A 27,925-nucleotide genomic window follows, 5' to 3' on the forward strand; every position below is an offset into this window, starting at 1 on the left:
TCTATGCGGAATATGGAAAAGTTTTGTTAAATCGGCGGCTAACTAGATCTTTGTGAAAGTTTGTCAGAAGGATGTTCTTCCGTGCTGAATATGGAAAAGTTTTGTTAAATCGGCCGCCAACTAGGTCTTTGTAAAAGTTTGTCAAAAGGATGTTCTTCCATGCAGAATATGGAAAAAATTTGTTAAATCAGCGGCCAACTAGATCTTTGTAAAAGTTTGTCAGAAGGATGTTCTTCCATGTAGCATATGGAAAAGTTTTGTTAAATCGGCGGCCAACTAGATCTTTGTATAAGTTTGTCAGAAGGATGTTCTTCCATGCAGAATATGGATAACTTTTGTTAAATAGGCTGCCAACTAGATCTTTGTAAAAGTTTGTCAGAAGGATGTTCTTCCATTAAGAATATGGAAAAGTTTTTTCTTTTTTGTTAAATCTGAGGCCAACTAGATCTTTGTAAAAGTTTGTCAGAAGGATGTTCTTCCGTGCGGAATATGGAAAAGTTTTGTTAAATCGGCCGCCAACTAGGTCTTTGTAAAAGTTTGTCAGAAGGATGTTCTTCCACGCAGAATATGGAAAAATTTTATTAAATCGTCGACCAACTAGATCTTTGTAAAAGTTTGTCAAAAGGATGTTCTTCCATGTAGAATATGGATAACTTTTGTTAAATCAGCGACCAACTAGATCTTTGTAAAAGTTTGTCAAAAGGATGTTCTTCCATGCAGAATATGAAGAATTTTTGTAAAATCAGCGGCCAACTAGATTCTTGTGAAAGTTTGTCAGAAGGATGTTCTTCCATGTAGAATATGGAAAAATTTTGTGAAATCTGCGGCCAACCAGATCTTGGTAAAAGTTTTTCAGAAGGATGTTCTTCCGTACAGAATATGGAAAAAATTTGTTAAATCAGCGGCAAACTAGATATTTGTAGAAATATGTCAAAAGGATATTTTTCCAGAATTCTAAAATTGATTTTCTGTAAAATAAAAGGGCGACAAATTCCAACTTCAAATATGTCTTCAAATCTGAAAATTATTAATTCTGAAATGGAATAGTATGGAATGGAAGTGACCATATATCAATTTGAAAAGAAATGTCGAAGTTTCAATAAAACAGACAACACCAACAAAAAAAAAGCTCTTCGCAAGAAAATATGATTAACTCACCGCAAAATACGGACTGCACGCGGAGAGAACAACTTTGTGTGCTTTCAAAAATTTCCCTTCCGCCGCCAATGTACAATCAACTAACGTTCCATTTTCCAAAAGTGTGTCGAACACACTTATGAGTGTGCTCTGGTGATTGTTCCATCGTAGACAGAACTGTTGATCATCGTCCATTTTTAGTTTTTCTGCAAAGACACAAAAAATAAAATAAAAAATAAATTAAAATTCTAAGAAAAATTGAAAAGTAAAACACACCAAGAAAAAAAAAGAAAGAATTAAATTGACGAGACAATAGAATGATTTCATGAGCATAAATTGTGCCTTGGTGAGAGAGCGTAGATATCACAAAAAAAAAAGTTTAAAGACTTAAATCACCATTTATATTGGAATAAATAATCATAGCGAATGTAGCAGAGAAATAAGTGTTTTTACTTCTTTAACTTTTGGGGGGAGGGCATAAAAGTTCTTCTCCACATTCGCGTTACACGATCAAGAAAACCCAACTCCGGAGACGAATACTTAATTCCACACCCACGAAAAATGGTTTATTAACCGTTCAACAGACTCTGCCAAGCAAACTTCGTGACATTCTTTTCTCGGGCTCTTCTTTCCAACGAAAGAGCTAAATAAGAAAAATAACTAAACAAAAAAAAAAGACACACATACAATCATTCTTTTTTCTCAATATTCTGGAGGAAATACGAAAAATATTTTTCGTCTTTTCATCTACCATCATTCTCTCTCTCTGTCGTCCTCTTCTCTTCCAATTTCTCAATTTTTCACACAAATATTCCTTCTTCACTTCTAAAAATGTTAAAATTCATTTTACTCTTGTCTTTTCTCCATCATCTTCTCTCCTCGTCATTCTTTATGTGTGAGTTTTGCCAGAGTGATGTGAAAAGAATTTCAAAGAGACATGGGGGCAAAGCAAAAAAAAAGGGAAGAAAACGAACAATTATACCTTCAGCTTTTTTCTTTAAGTTTTTTTTTTCTCTCTCTCTCTCCAAGAAAAATAACCAGCAAGCGCCTCGCAGACAAGAAAGCTCACAACTTTCCATATGCAGAAAATGTACTACCATACAGTCAATATCCGTGATGCCTTCTTGAAATACCAAAGCACCATTTGAGGGCAAAGAGATCTTATTTTCTTGTTTCAAAACCTCACAAAAGTGCATCATCAATTTCTATATTTAATATATATACATATATGTATTACTTTGTGAAAAATCGCCATATTTTATTTGCACATTTCTTCTTCTTATATTATTTTTCCTCCCAACCCATTCAATTCCAACTTATATTTCAAGCACACCATACCACGTCTACATATTTTCCATCCCTATCGCACTTTTATGTTGGACTTTGTGGCAAAAGCACACGCAAACATTTTCAAGATGCGGCACCCATAGCAAAATATATATATATATATATATAGATATACATATAGTTGTCAAGAAAAATGAGCAAAAAACGAACAAGGCACAAATACAGTTGTGGAAATCAACACGTCTCTCTCTCGACAACTCCGGCATAAAAGCACAAAAATCAACCAAGTATGTGTGCACGAATGGAAAATATCGCAAAATGAATTCGAGAGACTTTGGAAATTCAAGAAAATAAAACTGAGCACAGTTAAACCTTCATTTACGAGTTTGATGAAGCTTTATATAACCATATCAGATTTAACAATAAAAATATAAAATTGTTCAACTGATGGGGAATGTTGATGTTGTCGCTTAAAGCTTTTTAAATCAACCATATAGTGATGAGCAGGCAATAAAAACCTTAATGGTCTTAAAGTGAATCCATTGGCGAAAACTCAAAATTTCTCATGTCAGTTTTACGTTTAGCAATACGATTTAACTTGAAACTTCAAAAGATAGTGAGTGCAGTGCGAAAAAATCTAGGATAGGGGAAGGCTTTCAGGCTTCGCACGCACCATAATCCTTTAAGAAATCGGAAAAATATCAAATGTTCGAAGCCAAAATGTGGGCTAAACCTGAAACACTTATCCTAACCGTGGTATCACACTAGAGAATTTCACATTAAAATTTTAATGTGATTCACATTTATTATTGCTGATATGTGTCCTAATGTGCAATTTTCATAAAGAGCTTTTAGAAATCGATTCATTTAGTGATAAAAAAGTGGACTCAAGTCACAAAAATTGGTTTAAATAGATTAAAATATCATAAATACGATTGATAATTAATGAGCAAATTAATGAGAATTGAGCAAATTTATGAGCAAAATTTGCTCATTAAATTTTCATCAGGTACTACTTTATTGCAGTCATTCGGGTAGTTTCTGCGCCACCATTTTCTCACCAATTCAGGCGGATTCTGTCCTTTCTAAATCAGCGATTTCAAGTGGTTCTAGAAGTTTTGATCAGCAACTTTCACTTTAACTTTAATGTGAAATTTTCTAGTATAATAACTCCGTAATACGGCCTTCAGACCTAAGGGCTTAGCCATATGATTTATACCGGCTTCAGACTGGAGTTTTGGCCATTGCCTCAAAATTCTTAATAACAAACAATTTTGTTAATTTTTCAAAATCTAATGGCTAATTTGCCCTTAATATTCAATCCAAGGCAGCAATTTCCTCAAAAATCTTGCCTGATAAGGAATTATAGAATTTAGTCCATATGGCTAAGCCTCAAGTCTGAAACCCGTATTAACTGAAATAATTTCTTATCCATTAAGATATTTTGGAAAATTTTACTTAAGATTGGATTTTTAAAGACAACTGACCTGTTAAATTCTGAAAGAGCAATAAAATTGATTGCCATTTAGGATTCTAAGACCTTCGGAAACTAGGCTAAACTTCTAGTGTGAAGATCGCTTAAGCCTTTCACAAACTTTCTTAATTTGAAAGATAACCAAAAGCTGAATTTATTTTTTGTCATGTAAATCTAGAGTTAGCAGTACCCTTACTAAATGTTTAAGAATTAGAAATTTTTGGAACGAGATTAATGGATTATTTTCCTGAAATTTTAATTTTGCAAAATTAAACCAAATTGCGACCCTCTTATTGAGGATTAAGATAATTTCAATCCTAATGCCTCTGGCACAACTTTTAACTCGCTAATATTTCATGAAATCAAAATTTGCGTCCCTTTTTTTCTGGAAAGATTTGCGCAAGTTTATCCCATTCTTTCGGTCTCAAAATTAGATTAAACTAAGTTGAATTTTTATGAGGTTCAAAAGAATAGTCCGAAAGAGTAGAATACACACTAAGCAAAGCTTTTAAGAAAGAAAGGGATGTGAATTTGGAATACATGATATTTTCCTGATCTAAAAAGTATGTCAGAGCCATAAAGACCCAAGTAGATTCAGACTGATCTTCAAGAATGCTTAGCTGTAAAATTCGTCAGTAATTGGCCGGTACACATATTCACATCCTTTTCTTTTTCGAATGTTCCACATACGTCTACTTTCGTAAATTAGTCTTGCGCAATCAAAACTGGATCAAATTAAATTGAATTTGTCATGACGTTCAAACACGTCGTGACGTTTAAAAGAAGAAGAGTGAGAGAGTGGGATAGACATATGCAAAACTTTCGAAAAAGAGATTTGAATTTAGATTTCATGTTACTTTCCTAATCCAAAAGGTATCCCGGAAACATAAAGGATCAGAGGCCAAATTCTTGACAGTAATCAGTCACAACTAGTTATTGGTTACTGTCTATTTCGTTTTTTTGGAAATTTAGCCATGACCAAAACTAATTATCTCGTAGAACACTCCATTTTATATTAATCCGAAACCCTTTTCCTTCTTTTAAGCAATGAGACAATATTATTTTTATAAAATATATTATCCAGTAATCCAGTCAAAAACATATCTGCATGGTTAAGATAGTGATACTCTGGTAAAGTAAATCAAACTTCAAGCAACTTCGAACTTCAAAGTTATGTTTCACTTTTGGACTGATGGCGAAGACAACCCTATCAAACTTTGGAGTAAGCTTTAAGCTTTGTTCCATCAACATTGGAAACTTTTAATTTCTGACGCTAAATTTGAGAATGAAATACACAAAAGCTTCATCGTGAAAAACGAACTTGATGTGGATCCAAAAGCAACATTTCATTATTAAATCCAATTACATCCGTAAACTAGGGTCCTACTGTGCATAATTTGCTCGCAGCTGCACACACAACATACAAAAGTCTCCCAACCAACAACAACAACAACAACTATTCCCATAATTTATGTTTGTGTTACAAAAAGCACTGTGGGGGCTTTTATATCGCAAAAATGTTGATGTGTTATTTTTCTTCTCTCACATGATATTGTTGAGTGAATTGAGTAAGTGAAAAAGGCGAATAGAGAAGTGAGAGAGGGCGATACAACACACCATACATTAATGTGTAATACATGAAATATAAAATGCTTTCAAGAAAATATGCGGCAATGGCAATCAAGTTTGAAGGTCAAGATAATGTGACCAACTACTATGTTATCCCAGCCAGAATTACGGGACGGAGACAAGAGAGGAAACCAGCAGAAAGAGATCGTCAATGTGAAAACGTTGAAAAAGCTAAGGAGTGCGCAATTATGAGAAGCTAAAAGCTGTATAGCTTTTTTTTCGTTGTAAAATTAGCAACACACATACTATACCAACCAATAACAACACAACAACGGCTCGTTATATTCAAATGAGATTTAAGTGGGAAGGAGAGGAAAAATAGAGACAAGCTTTTTTTTTGGATGACTCATCCAGACAATAGTGGGAAATTTTCATCGAATGGTCACACGTTACGGTTGTTTCGTTGTATGTTGCAATCATCCGAAAAAACCCCGCCAAAATGGGGTGATATTCATCCTGAATCGGTATAAAGTATGCCCGAGCGCACGTTTTAAGAAGAAAAGGGGTCATAAATGCCAGGAAAATTATGAAAGGGGACATAGAGAGCCATACAATAGCCCAAAAACCCCGAAATGGAGAATTGCATTGTGGTGCGTACACATATCAGAGGGAGGAAATCTAACCCCAGATGTAGAAGAAGCGTAGGTAATGCAACATATATGGGGAGAAACCCTACAGGATATATAGCACAACCAACTTGAACGTAAGCCTTGAAAATTTCATGTATTTGTGTGAATGTTGAGTTGCATTCTGAACAACATAGGAAAAAAAAAACCATTAAACCACCCAAACAGTTTTCGTTTAGTATTGCAAGGGGCCCATAAAAAAAATATGCAGCAGCATTGAGTGAAAATAGCCAGGCAGAAAACACAGCACGATACCCAACTCAGAAATCAACCAAACATGAACCCCTCTTTTTCATCCAACATCCTCTTATTTTCTCTTCCATTCTCTCCTTCCTTCCTTCACCACCAAACATCATCGTCCCCATATTATGCTCTCTTTTCCACATACACAGTGTCTCTCACTTGTTAGGAAAAAATCAATATCAATAAAGCATTTTCATGATGGCGGCGACCCCGCTCTTAGCTGGACATGACGCCAACACCATTTTCCTTTATTAAATCCACTATGGCGCATCTGTTTTGTGACTCTTGTGGTGCATTAACTGAACCCCCAAAAGAAAGATCCTAACAATATTTCTGTCTCTTTCTCACAAATTCAGGTTACTCTTTAACACAATACCTGGACAAAACACCCTCAAAGAACTCTCGTCCCCTGTAATACTAAGGTTTAAGTCAAGACGACAAAATCGTACCCGTTCCCAATTTCGTCCGTCGTCGTGTGATATTCTCCTTCGTTCCCAAAAAAACAACAAAAAGAAATACTCTTTTATATCTATACCTATATCGAGTAGAGATATAAACTATTTAATAAAATATGCACATGCAAATATTTTACGACTTATTTACTTCTTAACTCACACACGAACCTTCCAAACTCATTTGCACGCCACTTTATAACTCCTCTATATTCTCTATCAATGCGATGACTTCGAAGTATGTCAAACTGACTTGAATTACAATATTCTTCAACGAAGGAAAAACAACAACTGACCAAGGTATTGGTTCATTTGGACACCATCAAGAATTGGGATTTTCCTAATTGAAACTCCCTAAAAAAACATTTTCAAATGAAAAAAAAACCTACTTGAGTTTCTCAGAATTTTACCAACCTACTACTACTATCCAGGGAAAAACCGATCTATGTTCAATGGAAATTCCATTTTGGAATCTCTCAGTTTCTCCTCTTCCTATGAAAACCAACACTTTTGAAAGCTCTTGTCTTTGCTTTTCCACATCACTTCTCTCTATCTTTACTATTTAACCATCATGAAAATCTCCCATTTACCAGGGGGTCATTGAAATGTGACTCCTCTCTCTTTCAATCTCTCAACGCAACACATCCTAAAAGAAAATCACATACAATTGACGAGAGAAAAGCATTTTTTTTATCTAGAAAATTCACTTTTTCCTGCGAGCAATTAAAAAGACCCCAGAACCGCCTCTCTAAGCAACATATTATAATTCATTGAAATCTCTCTCCCCATCATCATCATATTAAAACACATTTCCCAAGAATTTCTCATCCAATTCACATCACAAATGGAAAGAAAAATAAAAAAAAAAAACAAAATGGAATTAACACATACAGCATAACACCATCAATGTGTGTTACATAAAAAAAGCTATCGTCGCAATTTCACACACCAAGTTTTCCCATTGAAAGCCAACACCAAATTAAAATGAAGCCACTCGAAAGACCGGATGAGAATATTTTATACGTCATTATTTTGTGCTTTTTTTTCCTCGCTGCATTCAAAATAACAACACCCAATAGATCCTCCTCTCTCTTTATTATTATTTTGTGGAATTAGAGATTATGTACTCACAATAATCAACACACCTAGTTTTCTACCCGGGGAAATTATCAAAAGAAGAAAAAAAAGAAAGACTACAGGGGGTCACTAGAGAGAAAACTTTCAGAAACCAAAACTCCAACTAAAAACATTTTCTCTTCTTTTACAGACTGAAGAAGAATGTATGAAAGCACGATGGATACTACTTAAATAGAATGAATTGAAAGAGCTTCTCAATTGAGAAAAGCAAATGCGCGAATTTTTATCTCTTTCTCTCACTCTCATTCCGTTCGCTTACCCAGGCAATTCATTAATATTATTCACACTCCACACAATTGAATATATATATATATTGAAACACCCAAGAACGAAGCTTTAATGCTCGCTTCAATTTTCTTGTGTGCGCTTGTTGGTGCTTCAGGCAAATGCTATTCCACTTTTCACAAAACCTCTTCTCTCCTCCTTTTTTTCTGTCTTCTTCTTCTTTTACTTCTCTTCGTCTTCTTGGTGTGCTTTTTGCATGTATGCCATGTTTATTACAAGAAAAATAACTCAGCTTTGCCTTTTTCAAAGAGACACATTTCTCACTCAAGAGAAACGAAGAGGAGAGACGGGTGGATGAGGTATGATGAAGAGGGTATTTGAGGGTCCCCCTTTTTGTTGCTTTTCTTTTTGGGCTTGGCACAAAACTTCAGACAAAACTCACAATTCTCTGGACACCAAAAAAGAAAAAAACAACAACCAAAGGGAAAGAAGAGAAGAATACAGAACCTGAAGAGAAGTAAAATCAACCAAGAATTTTCAGGCTTAAAAGCACAACCACATTAGTATCCACTGGCAAATGACGCAGCGGAAACCTAAAACGAACCTAACGACTACACACTATGTGATGACGAACGATGGGGGACGGATGAGAATTTCTCACAAGTATGAGACTACCAACTTTCCAAGTACATTAACGTCCCCCGCGCTCAACTAAGGGGGTCAAATACAGAAAGACAGAGACAAGTACTCATGGAAAATCATTAGAAGGAGTGAGAAGTATCAGAGATATTCTTAGAATAGGCATTTATACTTCATTAAATCCAATGTAAACCCCTTTATAGGTTATAAACGGTATAAACGTATAAGGATCTATAACTACGTAATAAGTTTCAAAGGAGCAAAACAAAAGAAAAATTACCCGAAAGCTGAGATCCCTCCTCAAGATATATCCTTTTGTCATTTATGCAGCTACGCACTCTTTGTTCCTAAAAAACACTGTACAAGTTCACTTCTTCACCCCCTATACCGTCTTTCCTTTTGTTCCCTGTATAATACTGCGTCACACCAACAGTAGAGAAAATATCTCGTCCTTTCACCTCAACGCGTCACACTACTTTGAGGATCGCTCAAGGAAAAATTTTCTATCCACCCGTTTCACACACCACACAAATACATACACACAAAAAGCCCCATATACCGCTCTCATAAAACCCAAATACAATCATACCCAAAGATACCCATTGCACGCAAAAGCTACATAGAGAGAGAGAGAGAACCCAAGTCTGTGCCCCGATTCCCAATTGTTTCGTGAAAATACCAAATCCTCTTTTCACATACACATTGACATTTGCCAAAGCACGCTCTGAGAAAATGAACGCGTCTCATATGTATATATCCAAAAAAAAAAAAAAGAGAACACATCCAATATGGCAGCACTAGTCTCCCAGAGTTATAATTCTCAGAGACCAAGCCATCCTCTCTGTGCGCCCCTCCTGTGCTTCAAGCATTCACAGTCGGGCGCAGCAGCAGCAGCAGTAAAAAAAAAAAGGGGCCGAGGGAAAATTCCCACTTGCCTGATGCCCGCACACACTCTGCACACAGGCAGTGTGAGCTCCATTCGAAAAACCCAACATAGGCCAACACTAAGTGCGAGTGAGATAGTCAAACTTTTGTTTAGTGCTTGACGTATTACCTAGGGGATATATTCATATCCATATATTGGCTTTGGCCACATCTTCATCCTCTCTCCTTCATCCTCATTCTCCAACATCAATCGTGCCATCTCTGTTGCATGAACTTCATCATCATCATCATCAGAAAAGCAACCCAAAAACCAATACTATTGCGCCAATCTTCATCAGAAGAGACCCAAATAAAATTCTCCCATTCATACATACTACACCAATTTGCTCTCTGATCTCTTTTTCTTCAATATAATGGCCTCTCTATCTCATTTCAACTTCTCTCCAAATACTTTCCACATCCTCCCTCTGCGCATTCTCCTCCCGCCTGAAAAACTCCGACAAGTCCCAAGCACCGCCGAAGCATCATCATCTCTCTTTACGGATACCACACTTTGAGAAACTTTGAGGAGTTTCACCAAGTCTGCTGGGATCGTGAGGAAAGATTATAATACAATAATGCTTTTTCTCAAAACTTTACCCATATCATCTCCTATCCCCGTCACACCCTCATTTTCTGTCTTGCTCCAAAAGAAAGGTATTTTTCTTCTTGGAAATAATATTAATTGCTTTGTGCCTTTTCTTTTTTCTTTCGTGTGTTTTTTCCCAGAATTCCTTGAGCTTGGGTTTTTAATTTTCTTTATGTCTCTCTTTATACCTTCTTCCCCACAAAGGTAAGAGAAACTTTTGGACTTTTCATCCCAAAACTCCCAAATGTTATAAAAGTAACTCATAAAAGTGTACCCTCTTTTTTGCCTATTTTCTTTCTTTTCCTTCTTTTCCCTATCCTTCACACAGTCATACATCTTGTACTTTTCACATCGTTTTACTGTATTCTCGGTAGTATAGTGGTTAGTATCCCCGCATGTCGCCTCACCCTTGGGTGCTCATGTCCAAGAGAAAAAAAGCCATTTCGGGGCTTCATCAAATACCTTCCCCCATTTACCTCTGCCTCTTCAAAAGATCAATTTTTCATCTTTCTTTTGCACACACCATCGTAACAAGAAACGATCGAGTCTGGAGAATTTTAAAGTTGGCTTTGCCTTGGGATGGGAAAAAGAAACGGAAAAAAAGAGAATTGACTTTTGGGGGAGAGGCGGTACAGAGGGAAAAACGAGCCAGAGAGGAAAAATTCCACTTTTCAACATACAATGTGAAGTTTCTTCGAGTGCGTGTGCATACTTCGTCTTTTACAACCAATGAAATTCTCAGCCAAGAGTCAAAAACCAGCCAAATGGGTGCTCCAATGGATGCACAATTAAACTTCTCAAGCACGCACACGTAGGGATGTGTCTCAAAGTGGCTTCTCAAAGAGAAAAACTTGGAATCTTTCCCGACTGCCCAATGTGGTATCATTAAAAGATTCAACACCCAAGCAATATTGAAAGCTTACCGAAAATCAGAAATTGAAGATGGAACCAAAAAAAAAGTTAACATGAAAACAATTAGGCTAAGACAATTATCAAAATCTATCTCTATTATCGGTTTAAATTTGTTGACATTGTACTTGTACGTTGATCTTGAAATTTATTATCTTAAACCAAAAGGGGCATTGAGACAGGTAAACAAAATGATTCTAGAATTTATATAGAAACCCTGATATTTTGTTTAGTACGAGTTTTAGGAAAAAAAATTAACAATAAAAAAACATGACATAAAGTGAATGAGCCAAAATTCGAAGGTTCATAAAACGTTTTTAATGTTTCGATCAATAGGACGTCAGCGATCTTCAAACCATTTTCTTTAAACAAACCAATTGTGAAACAAAATTGCATTATGATAAGGCTCAGTTCCATATAAAAATAGGAGATAAAGCTCTATTTCAAAGATGACCAAATTCAGAGGCACCACGCTTCCCCCTACGTTAACTACTAGTGAAATTTTTTTGGTAGATTACCGACGACAGCAATAGCATAAGAAAGTCAAGGAGATGACCTCCCTCCGGATGCATCAGGGCGTGCAATCCTTTCAGGACAGGAAAACACAAAATTCTTCGCCAAAGCTTTCGACGCTTCAACGCACCTTCTTCCTTAGTGGTCAAATCTGTGATTTTACTCTGAAGTATAACGTGTTTATAACGCAAAGGTCTCGAGTTCGATTCTTGCTTAGCACCGTTTCATTATTTATTTTTTTTATATTCCTATTATTTTTTTAAAAATTAGATATACATTTATTTATCGTTTTTTTTAATCACTGACCGTTTTTTATAACATTAATATAGCAATATTTGCTTTGCACTGTAATATACTCCTAATATGAATGTTTAACTAGTGTTTTAAAAGCTCTTTTATGCGTTCGCTGATTATAATTTTTTTAAAGGAATAGAAATAAGGAATTTATCCTCATATGGTCTTATTTGTCCTAGATATAGGAAAAGGTTTTGCACCTTCGTAATGTTGCAGCTTCGTAAAAGTTTCTAAATGAATTTCACCCATGAACTATAATCTAGAAGCTAGTCCTACATCTCACATTTCCTGACAAACTTGGAAGTCTAGGCCTTTTTTCCTGGGTCCAAAAGGCAAAAATAAAAAAAAATGAGCCTAAAATCGCAATTCTGATGTATAATATTTTATGCATTATTGCACACTGCGTCTTTTCGAAAAACCAACTATTCCAAGTTATAGAGGTTTATTAGGGTTATTATTTACCGTCAAAATCTTTTGCTTGAATGGGGTCGTTTTTATGGGTGAAGCTAAATTCATAAAAATTACCACCCTTGCAGCTCAGGAAAATTGTATTTTGCAGCTTCGTAAAAATATCAGTCAAAATTAATGACCACCGAATTTGAGAATTACGGAAAAAAACATCAAATTGATGCAAAAATTGGTTTGGTGCCGCAATTTTTTGAATATATTTTCCACGTGTAAAAAAGCAATGAAGGCGTAAAAAGGCAATGACCATGTAGGAAAGCCCAGTCTGTTCGCCGTGAATAAGGATATTTTTGTTGTCCGGGACTCTGGAATAACCTAACTACTCCTAAGGTCCCTGAGCACAGAGCTCCCTGCTACCATGTTCTTGAACGAACCAACCAGACTACCTCCTCTGTCCATGAACTTAATCTTTCGATCTCATTCCAGACAGGGAAAGTATTTGATAATTTTCAAATATTGACCGTTTATGTATTAACAACGTATAGCTTAGATTTAGGCTACAACATTCAAAATGCAAAAGCACAGAATGGTATTATTAAAAAATCAATGGATCAGCTTAGAAAGACGATTTTCCCAAAGCTTTCGGCTCTGACTCCAAGCTTTCCGGCCTTGATAGATCTGACCGTGGTGTCACATATAAGATTAATATTAATATTAAGAAAAGCCGGAGAGAGAGGTATATATTAGATGAGATCATATATTCTGTCAGTAGAAGAGGTAAAAAGTTTGGAGTGGTATATCTCAGCTCCTGATGAACATAATTGGATGAGTGAACTATTGTTGGAAAGCTTGGTTCATTAGCTTTCAGAATCTGGTATATGTAATTGGCTATGGGTAAATCATGGTCATCCAGAACCATTTATGTCGAAGAAGACACTTTTTGCAGCGTCATTTTTGACCATCTACTGCTGGGACCAGGAGTGACCCACAATTCTCGCACTTGGACTGTTCGTTAGAGGGACTCAAAGGGTATAATTTGTAGAAGAAACTTTTTTTTTTGACATCTTACTTTTTTTTATTCATCGACTTTTGCAAGAATTTTAACATTTTACACGCAAGGAAAAAATTACAAAAATCCTAAAAGAGTGGTTTCTGGAGGGGAAGGATAGACGTGGGGATGAAATTTATGTGATATTTGGATTCCTTGCATCAACTTATGGGGGAGTACTTAGAACATTCCAAGTCGATATCTTCATTAGTTTGTCCAGAAAATGAGATAGAAGGATTTCTGTCATTTTTTTCTATGCGTGTAAAATGTTAAAATTCTTGCAAAAGTCGATGAATAAAAAAAAGTAAGATGTCCAAAAAAAAAGTTTCTTCTACAAATTATACCCTTTGAGGTCCTCTAACGAACAGTCCAAGTGCGAGAATTGTGGGTCACTCCTGGTCCCAGAAGTAGATGGCCAAAAAAGAGGTTGCAAAAAGTGTCTTCTTCGACATAAATGGTTCTGGATGACCATGATTTACCCATAGCCAATTACGTATACCAGATTCTGAAAGCTAATGAACCAAGCTTTCCAACAATAGTTCACTCATCCAATTATGTTCATCAGGAGCTGAGATATACCACTCCAAACTTTTTACCTCTTCTACTGACAGAATATATGATCTCATCTAATATATGCAAAATTTTAAATGGAAAATCACGTGTGTTAGAAAGAGTACACTCTAGTGGATTAATACGATGAGTAAGATATTACTGTTCGTATTAAATTATTTCTGAATCGTATTACAGGCACACGAGCAATTTTCCATGCGTGCCAACTGTGATTCGGTCAGTTTTCGAGCTATGTAGTGCTGCCAACTTCGTACGCAGAGGGGAAATGTGAGAGAGAAGCAAGATAAAACAATTGCTATCTTTTTTTGCCATTCTCGCAGTTCAGAAAGTATTAATCTTAATATTAATCTTATATGTGACATGGTCATGACGATACAGTCCTACCTTATTCAACATTTTTGTACATGATTTACCATTTATATTCAAGAATTGCCATGTTTCTCTTTTCGCAGATGATACGGCGATTTTATACTCTCCTAAGAATCCAAATAAAATAATAAATTTGCTAAACCTTAATGCTGAGAAATTTGCTGATTATTGCAGCAAGTGGAAACTAAAGTTAAATGCTGACAAAACGCAATCTTCTTTACAAAAAGGAAATCTGCCAAATTTAAGCCAGATCGCTCAATAACTTTTCAAAACAAAAATATCTAATGGTCCTCTAGTTTAAAATATCTTGGCCTTGTTTTTGATCCAACCTTAACTTGGAAAGAGCATATCCACCATTCCCAGGAAAAAGCGCTAAAATGCATCAAATTTCTTTTTATCCTTTAATTCATAGAAAATCTAAACTTTCAAGAAAAATAAAATGCTTGTTCTAACAGCCATTGTCAGAGCATTCCTTTTATACGGTTGCCCAGTTTGGGGAAATTGTGGTAAAACACATATTTCTAAACATCAAATTGTACAAAACAAATTTTTGAGGTTGATACTAAATTTACCTATTTTCACTCCTACACATTGGCTACACGAAATAGCAAAAATTGAAACTATTGATCATCTTGTTGTCAAAATTTCAACGACTTTTCAGGAAAAATGTTACAGTAGTTCACATCCTATTATACAAGATCTTATGGTTATGGACTCCATCTCGTCTTAATTCTTTTAAGAATACAGTTTATGAAGTTTTTATTCTTAATTTTCTTCTTCACTATTTTTATAAACTAAACTTTGTAAAAATTCATGTTAAAACTTTTAAATATTGTATAAAGTTGAAAAGTGTAGCGACACTGAACACCAATTTTATTGTTGTAAATTTTGTAATGTTATCAAGTCGTCTCTCGGCTTAAGTCATAAGTGTGTCTAGGGCATTCCTCAGTGTCTGATCAAAATTATAAAAATTTATGAAAACAAAACTTCTACAACGCGAAAACAATGGAAATAATATTACATCAAGTTCATGGCATTTTTACCACTTTATGATTTTATCTACGGAAATCTGTTAAATCTCCATTACAGACTTAAAGCAAGTATACCCCCCTCCCATTTTTATGATATCAAGAATGAACTTTCAAAGCTCCGGCTATTGCTGAATTCAGCACAGAAATTTAAGCCGAAAAACCACAACAAAATTATAACAAATGGTTTGGCTTCAATCTTATTAACTTTTCAAATCATCAAAGCAAGTGATCCAATTTGGAAAAAATTACCGTGAAAACATTGCTACTCAAAAATTTAGATTGTGCAATTTAGCGAGATATAATGTATACAATGTCAATGGAAAATCCCGTGGAGTTTGGGTTATGGAAACTTTTGGATTTCTTTTGTTTTTGTTTATTTATTTATTTTTTACCTTATTAGATGACTTCTTGAACAGAAAAGCTTCACCAAAAGTCTTCAACGACTCTTTTTCTTCAGATTGCAATCTGAATATAGAAACAAAATAGGAATTGATACTTATCGTGCCAAAACAGAAAACCCCCTTTTTATTCAAAAGGCACAAAATGAATAAAAAAAGAAAAAACGGAACATAAGCGTATGTTTGAAGACTGATTTCCTGTTGGGTAGACCCCAAAGTTTTATATTTCCCAGCAGTGTGTGCGACAAGGGCCTGAGAGAGTCAATTGTTTGGCATCCAGTGGGACGTTTGGCTGTTGGAAAAACGGACGAGGAGTCGGTTTTGTAAGTTCACATTTGCTACCCTGGCAGATGTTCAAATTACCAAAACGAACAACAATAGGAGGGCTTTTTTCCCAAACTAGGGGAGGTGTGTAGTGTGCTGGATTCGGATAGTATTTATGTGTATATGGGGAAAAATTCTACAAGGCTCAATATTTGGAGTTTATTCTCTTTTGCACAGTGTATATAGACCTCTCTTCTCAAAAAGCCACATTACATTTTTCCCCTTGTATGCTCCTTTAGGGCCCTTCTCCCGGTGTCCATATGGCATCATTTTTTTTTTGTTCTCATCTTTCTTCCCTCTCCTATGTTCCGTGTCTCCCTTCGCAACGCCAAAAGGAACACCCCGTACTTGGAGGAAAACCAAGCCAACAAGGGGAGGATGTTAAGTCTTCAATTACATTTTCCTCTTCGATTGCGCCAAGTGGGACTCGCAGACGCACAAGAAAGACGTTTTGGAATAAACGCCAAAGAAGAGCACACGAAGAATATTTTCGTGCTTCAATGAAACATAAAACGACTCCATGAAAAATTTGCGTGGGGAAAAAAAGAAGGCAACCAGCCTCAATGGAAACGGAAATCTCATCGCACGGAGTAAGTTTCTTTGGGTTGAAGAATTTTTCTCAGAACACGATATACTTGAGATGGAAACTAATGAGGTCTTCTTGCGGGAAGGAAATAATGTACTGATTCTTTTCTCTTGCAGAGACCATACAGATATGCTACATTTTTTTTTATATTAAATAATTTCTCAAACGATAAATTTTCTCGTGTGACTGAGCTAATAATAAACAACAGTTTTTGTGAGATAACGAGATGAATATATCAAAAAAAAAAAGCTGCCTGATAACAGGTTATCTCTATGCTCTCTCGATCGTGTCTTTCAGGGAAATATAGGTAATATGGAACTTCCAGGTAACGGAAAAACAATGTATCGAACTAAAGGAAAAACTAATTGCCCCCCTGTGTGGAAGACGCAGCTTTTCCGGGGACACCCTGTGGCAAATGACGCTGTTTTAGCACGAAAACCTCTCATTTTCTCTCTCGCTCTTCCCCACCCTCTCACTGCCGACGAGGCACTTTTCGTCATGCGCTCTCTTTTCCGCCGTCGTGGAAATAACTCATCACCCATCTCGCTCCAACTCACATCGGCCCCTATGCCGGCTTCCCGTTCATGCGCACACACACACCCCTCTGCTGGCTGATTTTCCAAATATCGAACGCAAAGAGAACTTTGCCGAACAAAGCCAACATTACCCAAGATGGCGGACACAACGCCATCGAGAATTTTCACAATTTTCGCGATAATTACGTAACACTCAAGATGAAAAACACTGTCATTTCAACCCCAAACACCCCACTGAGACTTTCCCCATACACCCCCGCACACACCAAAAGATATAGCACAGACTGATGAAAAAAAAGCCCCACCGACGCCTAGCCCCCCCGGCCCGCAAGAATTTTCAATCACAATTTTATCCCACAAATTGCACAATTTCACCAATAAAACCAATTAAATATGAAAGGTGAGTACTTGACTTACCTTAATTAGCACAGTCTTCATTTAATATCACAAACTTAATACTATTTGAAATTAAACAAAAATGGAATTACTCGCAATGGCGTCCGACTTGTTCACGTTTTACACTACAAATGAAGATTTGCAGATGCCCAACTTTTCTGACTGCGGCCGATGATGTTCGAAATTCGAAATTCTTTCATCGATTTTTGACCGCCATTGTGGAGGGGAAGGCAAGAAATGGAGGGAATTTGAATCATCAATATCAAAATCAATTTGTTTAACAAAATTAACAAATCCTACTGTGTTGTTGTAAAAATAATCTCGTAAAGGGAACTTAATCAAACTTGATTAGTATTTATTTTAAAATTTATCAGTTGTCTTGCGATTTTTGCCAATTTTCTTGACGAATTCATCGACAATTCGATGAGAATTCCCCCACTTTTCTCGCAGTGCAAAGTGTCAAGCAAAATTTCGATTTTCCATGGAGTGATTTTTTGTATAATTTCGGCAATTTTCATGAAAATTGTGTAAGATTTTGAGGAAATCTCTGAGGAAATAACTCAGTCACATCCACAGTTACCAGTTATCCCTCTAAAACTACTTCAAATTGCCATAAAATCGCGAAAAACCTCAGCGGAAGACTATCCCAATGTCAGACAAAGTAGTCAAAACAAAAACAGTATAATTATCAAAATAGAGACTCTGTGCGCTAAAAAAGTGAGGAAAAAGTGTTTCTTGGAGGTATTCTAGTCAATTTTGTGGTGATACCCTTTCTCTAAGCTATCCCAGAAGGTGTTTCTTGGGCTAGTCAATGAGAGACACCTTTCACCGTGAATTGCAAATCCTTCGTGGTGCGAAAAAAGTGCATTTTGTGCTATTTTCCGGGGACTTTTTGTGAGGAAAATGGGTTTTTAAATGAGATTTTGGGGAGAGGAAGGAGCCCAGGAGAAAATCAATAGGAAAAACAGGGAGACAAAGCAAGGAGACAACGAGAAAGGAGTGTAGAAAGGAGACAAACTCACACCATTTTCACGGAAGAAAAGAGTTTTCCTTCACGCAGGTACCTTGAGCATTTGCAACAAAAAAGAATTTTCCCGACTAAAAAGTCTTATTCTTCCTCTCTTCAAAGATTTTCTCAATGACACTTTGTCCTGGAGATCCTTTTCCTTTAAAAAATCGTTCAGAAGTTACTCCAATAGAACTTCCCTGAGATTTATTGATTTTAGCAAGAGACAATACCTTTTCAGGTTCACCAAGACACTGCAGGAAGTCAGGTGGTTCCTATTCATCAAAAATCTCAAGTAATCAAAATAATTAAGAAACATCCTTACAAGATACTCATAAAGCTCTTTAAAAACTTTCCAGAATTCAACCTTCCGCGAAGGTTGATCAACAGATTCTAGTCAAAGGAATGGACTCTACCTGGTCCATGATGCCACAACCAATGAGTACAGATCAGTATTTCAGTATTCGATGGAACAACTACCAGAGGAACATGACTGCAATCTTCCACGAGCTGCTGGAGAGTCAGTCCTTCGTGGATGTCACTCTGGCTTGCGAGCAGAATTCCCTCAAGGCTCACAAAGTAAGTTCTAAGAACTTTCTCCCCAAAATGTAGATTAATACCCCAAAAAATTCCTTCCGCAGGTGGTTTTGTCAGCCTGTTCGCAATATTTTAGGAAGCTCCTCCTGGACAATCCATGCGATCATCCTACCATCATCATGCCGCAGGATATTGAGTTCTCAGATCTCAATTTTATCATCAAATTCGTCTACCAGGGGGAGATTAACGTCACGGAGAGTGAATTGCAAGTAAGTGAAACAATATATTGATTTTTTTAAAGATCGTTTTTGTCTGAAATTTTGTCAGGAAAATGCAAAATTTTGAGATTTCAATTTAAGAATGAACTTGCAAATGTGGTGTGTGTCTTGGGTGTTTGAATATGAAAACTGTTATACTGGTTATAACTGCTATACAAAATTTTACAGGGTCGTCCCATTTTTCTGAGAACACGAAATATTTTTTTGTTTATTTTGGCTCTGAAAAAAAAAATAAATTAAAAATTAAATAAAATACAATAATAATAATAAACAATCAATCAAAATGCCCAGCGCACAATAACTTTTGTTTGTAAACATGTTTTCATAATTTCCTATGAGAGAGAGCGAGATGACTAATAGAGATAATACGTTTCATTCACTCTCACTGAAATGTCAAAAACATGTTTACAAAACAAAAGTTATTGTGCGCTGGGCAAAATTCTACATACACACTAAATCTTAAAAAAAATGCACAAAATTCATTAAGCACACAAAACCAAAGGCGATATTAACAAAGCCTTAAAAGTTTAATAATAATAATAATATTGTGGCTCCAAATTTATAATTGCAAGCTAAAGAAGCCGAGGGCACTATGGGCCTCGGGTCTGAATTTCGAATAGAACACCTTCCCTTTGTTTATTAATTGATAAATGCCCAACGCACAATAACTTTTGTTTTGTAAACATGGTTTTGACATTTCAATGAGAGTGAATGAAATAGACATCTAGTCATCTCGTTCTCTCTCATAAAAATGTTTCGATATTTATAAAATTGACAAAATACTTTTTTTAAGAGAAATTGACAAATTTTTGCCAGATGAATTTACATCCCGTCAAATAATTTCGTCAGATATCTTTCAGAAAATATCTACACCTCTGCAGAAAATCTGCCGAGAAATCTGTAGATATTCCTACGAATTTTATTTGGGCTTGGGACAAAATTCCTCAGAAATTTTTGCAGATTTTCTGACGAATCCTGGTGCACACTCTGACGACTTTCTGTAGATATTTTGCCGATTTTCTGTAGATTTTTCTACATTCCAGACTTTCCAGAGAGCTGTGTCAGAAAAGATGAAATATTTTTCACTGAAGTTTGCAAAATTCTAGAATTATTCTTAGTGATATCACAGTGTTTATGTAAAATAAAAAACTCTGCGACGCCGTGTTATAAGTAGAGAATAGTGAAGTGAAAAGTTTAAGCAGAATGTCAACCTAAATTTCGTGTTTTTGTATCATTCAATTGGCGATTTTTAAGAAATTAGTATTTTTGCTCGCAACTTTTTACTTATCTAAAATGTGTACTCGGTAATGCTTCTTAAGCAGAGCATACCGTTTTCTTTATAACTTCTACAATTTCTTAATAAATCAACAATATTTTTGTGAAGTAATAGAAGTAATTCTGCCGAGAATCTGCAGATTTTCATTGAATGTACTAGAATATACCGTTAAAATTCAAAAAACATCCGAGTAAAATCGGCAGGTAGAGCAATGATTTGACGGGATAACATTGCAATCGAGAGATTACTTACTTCTCGGGTATTACTTCTTGAACTCAAAGATATAGAGCAGTTAGATAGTCGTCTTTTTTTTTTCAACTTCTTACCGTTCTGGAGCTTAAATGGTAAGAGATGTCAGCTTTCTAAAATTTGACCTAAAAAAATCACCATCTTGAATTTTTGAAAGTCAAACTTTAACCACTCCAATGGGTCTATTTTTCAACCGATTTGATTAAATTTGAATTTTCTGGAAAGGTCTTGAAATTTCCAACCCAGCTGTCTCGGTCACAATCGATAATGAAGAGGTACATTACCCGTAAATGATCTATCTTTTTGAAATATGCTTGTTTTCTGTTCGTAAACTTTTAACCCAACTAGAGGCCAAACGCTAAGGGATAAAAACTTGCGGTCTTCGAGGGACCCCCATAAATCTACCCAAGAATATTATATGACGTTCATTTTCCCCCAACTCCCTTCTATCCTCTCCATAAACATGTTTATCGTTTATTTCAAAAACGGCTTCTATGATTTTTCTAATTTTTGGATATGTTTTGAAGGTGGTCCAGGCGAACATTTCGTCCTAATATACACGAAGTCCCGGCATTATGCATCTGATGGGATTATACACATACAATTATGCATTTTTTCTAGGGGAGACTGGGGCAAAAAGTCACAAAACCGATATTTTATTTTTTTACAAGCTACTCGAGCGCTTCAAAAATTTCTAATTAGCGCAGTTTTATAGGAAATTTACCGCTCTACAACTTTGTGAAAGTAATTTTCCTCTACTTTGTAAGGAACTACGTTTATCGAGCCAATTTCTAAAAGGTAATTTTGTGACTATTCTCAAAAATACTGGGGCAAATAGTACCAGACATTGGGTATTATCATATTTTGATTCACTTCATTACGGTCTTACGTAAATTTGAAAAAATACCTAGAGGACATATTTTCATAGAAAATTTATTCATTTGAAAAACATCGTTTTCTCTATCTGAACGAGAAAACCGTTTTTAATGCTATTTTAGAAAAAAACACACAAAAGACTGCAAATCGTTTGACCAATACAAACAACAAGCGGCGAGACATGGTAATGACATTTCTTTTCGCCGTGAGACATCAGAATTTGCTTCGCTTTTTTGCTACTTTTTGCTCTATACTTTTTGTTACTTTTTACCCCAAGTGGCCATTTTTAATAAAAGGATTTCTGGAGAAAAGAACCTTTGTGAAATTCTAAAATAGATAGCGGATTCGTATTCAAAAAATTTAAATTATTTAGAAAATAAGAATCTCACCTTATATTCACCAGTGCATCAATTTTGGAAAATAAGTAGGTAATAATTGTTATCTTCTGCAAGGAAAATATTTTAAAAATAGGGCTAAAAATTTCGATATTTTTTATTTTTTAAATTTCTTGTTCAAATTCTAAGAAACTTACGACATTGAAGAAGGTCTATGGAGGCTAATATAGAAAAAAATTTGAGCCGCTATTTTTTTACCTTGGAAGATATTGAATTTTGAATTTTTCTATTTGTGAATTTTTGCTCCAGTCTCCCCTACTATTGGGAGTCAATTTGCAATATCATTTTTAAAATACGCTCTAATGAATACTATTCTAGTCAAATTATTGTTGCTAGGTTTAGGTTCCCTGTGATGTTTCAGTAGAACTAGGGATCAAAGTTTACGAAATGTTTCCGAAACATTTGAACTTTGTAGAACCAATGCTAAAGGCGCTTTACTCGCAAAAACGAAATTTCCTAATACGTGATCTCAAATATTTTGACTTCCACTTATCCAATTTTGATTATATTAATTCTGCATAATTGCAAAGGACTTTCCTATTTGTCTTACATTTCATTCATGGATAATACATAATTCAATTCCAATCTTAATATGGTTTTATTGGATTAGTTAAAATTGATTGCTCAGTGTTTTAAATAATAAAAATAATCTAACTGGAAAATATATATTTTCTTCATTTTCTTTTATTGTCGGAATAATAAGGTTTAAAAAAAGATGATAAATGTCCGAATAGCAAAATTGTAAATACCGGATAAATTTGCAATTTGTTGCCACAAAAAAATAATTCGCGCTATTTTAGTGTCAAATATAATCTCCAAAACGTTCAATAAAAACACACAAAACATATTTTAAACAACTCTGTCATATAGTCCATAAATTAGTATATTTGACCATATTATCAATTTTTCTCGAAACGTATTGCAATACAAGTGTTATTTTTTTTGAGTAAAAAATGAATTAGATGCTTTTTAAATATTAAAAAATCGCTTGAATTGAATATTTCATCATATTATTAACAATCTTACCTGCAATAATGACGATTTAGGCTTATCACTGGGTTCTTTTTACAAGCTTTCCAATTTGTACCAGATTTATATCACAATTTTCCAAATTGTTATTCAGTTATTGATTGATTCATATCAATTAATTTTTATTTCTTGAACTCAAAGAGACAGTAAATTATAGATTTTTTTTTTTAAATATTTCCAATAATTTAGCAATTTATTTGGAGGTATATATTGTTCCAACCTTTTCCCACAATTGTTTTATTTGTACAGAGTAACAGAGCATTTTCCTTTTAATTTATTTTTGTCATTTTTTTCTAACACACTCTTTTATTTCAATATGAAAACTCTTTGGTCATTTTACTCAATTATTTCGAGTACTCTTTGAAGCTGGAAAAATTGTATTTCTATGGGATAATTTCATCAAGTTTTACCCTTTTGACCCTAATTTTTTTCCCGGAAAAACTGAATGTATAACTCATCTGAATTTCCACGATCAGTCGAAAATTTAATCAATTTGTACGTTTTCCAGAATTTTTTTCTCGCAGTCACGCTAATAAATCAAAAAGTTCAAATAAGGCGATACCTAAGGTGTATCCCCCAAGTTAATTATCAAAATGTAATCAAGGACTAAATTGAGTTATATAGCAGTGATGTCTCTGTGTTGATTCAAGTGCCGGAGGGTGGGACTCATGGAGTGTATAGAGTTTGGGTATAAAAAGAACGAAGAAATATATTTAAAAGTCCCAGAGCACTGAATTTCTGCCCTAAACGTTCTCTTTTTTTTCCTTCCCTCATGTCCTCTTGGACGATGAATTTGGCTTCGAGTGTCGAGAAAGGGACAAGGTGAGGAGCAGCAAAAGAAGTGTAGAAGAAGAACAAAAAAACGATATCGAGGTTTTATCGGTGTAGACGAAAAACGAGATATCTCGAGAGAATTTTTGGGGTTATCTCTGTGGTAGTTGATGTGGCTAAGCCACCGTGAGATTCATATCATTCCGATGGTCGGCTGGCTTAGACAATGCTGATGAGTTTCTGGACGAATGGCCATTGAGGTGAAAAATCTCGAAAAGTCGCGGTTTATATACCCAAAAATTTTTGCAACAAAGTTCCTCCTCCGAGAGGCTACGATGTTTTATTTGGGGCTATTATTATATTGGGGATTCTATAGAGCTGTCAATTGCTTTATTTCAGAAAGAACATTGTAAAATAATGATGAAGTATAACAGCAATTCACTGAAGTTACTGTAGTAAAAGATTTTTATTGTAATTGTGTAAGTAAAAAGATTTGTAAAAATGGCATTTTTATAACAAAAATTAGCTTACCTAAATCGGATAGTTACCAGAGTTACAAGCGAAATGGATAGAAATAGCAAAATCGTGTAATCCCTTCAAAGTTTGATCCGATGATCATCAAATCTTTCGCAACTGGAGATTACCCATGAGAAAAGACATTCGAAAATAGGTTTCGAAAGCTAAAAATGAACCCAAACGACCATTTCATCATTTCGAAAATAACATTGAGCAATTCGTAATACCGGTTTTTTAAGATCTAAGGTTAAAAAGGCTCTAGAGAGCGCATTTCTCAATCGAATGTTATCATTTTTGTTCTCGTTGGAAAGGTCTTGGAATTCTTAACAGTCTGACCAGGTTCTGAACCGGTTTATCTAATTTTAATCTTAAAATTATTTTTTTACTCTTAAAACTATTTTGTAGAATCTTTTGAGTGATTCACGGATCGGTCCAAATCAGTTGAGAACCGGTAAACGTTAAATAAAGCGAAACTCACGAGTCAAGCGAAAGTCAAAGCACTTCAATACGGCTTTGATATAATCTTTCCGTACAGAAGTAGATCTTGAAAAATTCGAAAATCTATTTGAAGATCCAAAAAAGAGACTTTCTTACTTCTTAATACTTTCGCAAGGTAGCCGAAGTTACATCCTGTTCGAATTTCGAAGTGCTCAAGTGTCAAAATGTGACGGTCTTCACATTATTCTGAGGAAAAAAAAACAGAACAGCGACATTTACTGTTCTTTCCCCAGTATTTAATCACTTCATAATCACTGAGTAACTCTTTTGTGAGCTTTTTAGTGTGATATTTGATAAATTTTCCCCAACTTGTTCGAAAATTTAGTATAAAAATTCGAAATTGAATTTGAATTCTTCGAACTTCAACGACTTTTTGTGCAAATAGAGTTCCTTTCATCCAAGACACTATTGGAGAATCAAAATCTACTTGTGATCGGGCTCAATGTGGTTTGGCGCTTTGATTGTATTCAATTGGAAAAGCGCCAAACCACATCATATCAAAACCGTAACTAAAAGAAAATTGCTAAAAAAAAAGTTGAAAATCAGTGGAAACAACTTCCCAAAATACTTTCCCAATTGATAACTTAAAAGTGATGATATTTCCTAATCCAGCACAAAATAACTATCCTCATAAAGTACAAAAAACATTGTTTAGTCGACCACTGAGGAAGGTCCATTTCCAGGACCGAAAGTTCTGGGCAAGATTGAAGAAGTGTTTTTCTTTGTGAAGTGACTTCAAATCCACTGGCCATCGCCGGAGAGTCCCCTATCGATACATATCACGCCAGTTCTTCATCCAATTATACATATATATGACTGTCCTAGATAATCGCAGACAGTCAAAATCCCGAACGCCAAAATCCCGAAAGTCAAAATCCCGAATGCCAAAATCCCGAAAGTTTAAAATCCTGAAAGAGATGAAATTATATGAAGAATAATATGTAGAATAATTTTCCAAGCCATAGAAAATCTCCCATCGCCTCCAGCAAGCGCGGGTGCAATCATGGGAGTAGCTATGACACTTTTAAGAAATCGGGATTTTGGCTTTCAGGATTTTGGCTTTCGGGATCTTGGCGTTCGGGATTTTGGCTTCCGCGATTTTGACCGGGAACCCTAGATTATATTAACTTATGGGAGGGGGTCATCAGAGACCGGAAGTTGATAACGGGTAGTAAACCAATTCATTACAGATTATGTCCGATGCAGCCAGGTCGGAAATTTCAAGGCCTTTTAAAAACGAAATAATTACCTGAACTACCTCCAAGACATATTCAAAAATTACAAAAATTTTAGGAACCATCTTCGAAATAAACTAAAAAAACAGGGTTTTGAAGGGGTAGAAGGGGGTAAAAGCAAAATGGAAAAAAGCGTCTGGAGACAATGTTCTCTTCTGGGGGGACGGGATCACCGAAGATTGGAAGTCGACATCTCTTACCGTTTGTGTTCCAAAACAATGACAAGTTGAAAAAAAGTATTCAATATAAGTGCCCTCTTTTTGAGTTCGAGCAGTAAAATACTCGATTACGAGTACTTTACCAATTTATAACAGATTGTAACCGATACAGAAGAGTTGGAAATTTTAAGATCTTCACAAATATTCGAATTTTATTTAATCTGTTGAGTAATATGCTTACTTGTTTGGTTTTTAGGTAATAGGTATTTATCGATGAACTGGATTATTCCGAATATATAGGGGAGACTGGGGCAAAAAGTCACAAAATGGATATTTTATTTTTTTATAGGCTACCCGAGTGCTTCAGAAATTTCTAATTAGCGCAGTTTTATAGGAAATTTATCTCTCTATAACTTTCAGAAAGTAATTTTCTTCTATTTTGTAAGGAAATACATTTATCGAGCCGTTTCGTGAAAGGTATTTTTGTGACCATTCTCAAAAATGCTGGGGAAAATAGTACCAAACATTGAGTATTATCACATTTTGATTCGCTTCATTACGGGCTTCCGTAAATTTGAAAAAAATAATAGAGGACATATTTTCATAGAAAATTTATTCATGTACATCTTTGTAAAACACCGTTTTCTCTGCGAGAAAAGTGAGAAAACGAGAAAAGTGCTTTTCAAGCTATTTTAGAAAAAAACACAAAAGACTGCAAATCGTTTGATCAATGCAAACAACAAGAACAAGCGGCGAGACATGGTGATGACGTTTCTTTTCGCCGTGAGACATCAGAAATTGCTTCGCTTTTTTGTTACTTTTTGCTCTATACCTTTTGTTACTTTTTACCCCAAGTGGCCATTTTTAATAAAAGGATTTCTGGAGAAAAGAACCTTTGTGAAATTCTAAAATAGATAGCGGATTCGTATTCAAAAAATCCAAATTATTTAGAAAATATTCACCAGTGCATCAATTTTGGAAAATAAGTAGGTAATATAATTGTTATCTTCTGGAAGGAAAATATTTCAAAAACAGGGCTAAAAATTTCGATATTTTTTATTTTCGAAATTCCTTGTTCGAATTCTAAGAAACTTACGACATTGAAGAAGGTCTATGGAGGCTGTCTATAGAAAAAAATTGAGCCGCTATCTTTTTTGCCTTGGAAGATATTGAATTTTGAATTTTTCGATTTGTGAATTTTGCCCCAGTCTCCCCTACCTAATATACCTTACCTAATCTTACCTAATAATCTTACTTAAATTTCTTATTTCATATAACATTTGCGCTAAAATTAATTTAACAGTAAATCCCCAATTAGCAAAACTACAGACGTTATTCTATATCCTTAAATATCTTTTTA

At 35.1% G+C, this 27,925-nt stretch overlaps 2 protein-coding genes across 22 annotated transcripts in view; one reads left to right on the forward strand and one right to left on the reverse strand.

The window, feature by feature from the left end:
- LOC129804580 (longitudinals lacking protein, isoforms F/I/K/T-like) overlaps window positions 1–17,890 on the reverse strand; it is a 150,251-nt gene extending 132,361 nt beyond the window's left edge. For 6 of the 18 annotated variants that reach the window (XM_055852005.1, XM_055852002.1, XM_055852012.1 and 3 more), the window contains exons 1-3: window positions 17,763–17,886; window positions 15,894–15,966; window positions 1,159–1,343 (exon numbers count right to left, since the gene is read on the reverse strand). In XM_055852005.1, the coding sequence (XP_055707980.1) occupies window positions 1,159–1,332 (174 nt within the window). In that variant the 5' untranslated portion in view covers window positions 1,333–1,343; window positions 15,894–15,966; window positions 17,763–17,886. Of the gene's footprint in view, window positions 1–1,158; window positions 1,344–9,129; window positions 9,324–15,893; window positions 15,967–17,762 lie in introns of those variants that run through there. The other 12 variants (XM_055852004.1, XM_055852001.1, XM_055852016.1 and 9 more) reach the window with 3 other exon arrangements.
- A 293-nt stretch (window positions 17,891–18,183) lies between these two features.
- LOC129804577 (protein bric-a-brac 1-like) overlaps window positions 18,184–27,925 on the forward strand; it is a 98,466-nt gene continuing 88,724 nt past the window's right edge. For all 4 annotated transcript variants that reach the window (XM_055851994.1, XM_055851995.1, XM_055851996.1 and 1 more), the window contains exons 1-4: window positions 18,184–18,801; window positions 18,989–19,042; window positions 19,107–19,326; window positions 19,389–19,553. In XM_055851994.1, coding sequence (XP_055707969.1) covers window positions 19,153–19,326; window positions 19,389–19,553 — 339 coding nt within the window. In that variant the 5' untranslated portion in view covers window positions 18,184–18,801; window positions 18,989–19,042; window positions 19,107–19,152. The remainder of the gene's footprint in view (window positions 18,802–18,988; window positions 19,043–19,106; window positions 19,327–19,388; window positions 19,554–27,925) is intronic.

This window comes from Phlebotomus papatasi, chromosome 2, assembly GCF_024763615.1.
Source record: "Phlebotomus papatasi isolate M1 chromosome 2, Ppap_2.1, whole genome shotgun sequence".
NCBI classification, from domain to species: domain Eukaryota; kingdom Metazoa; phylum Arthropoda; class Insecta; order Diptera; family Psychodidae; genus Phlebotomus; species Phlebotomus papatasi.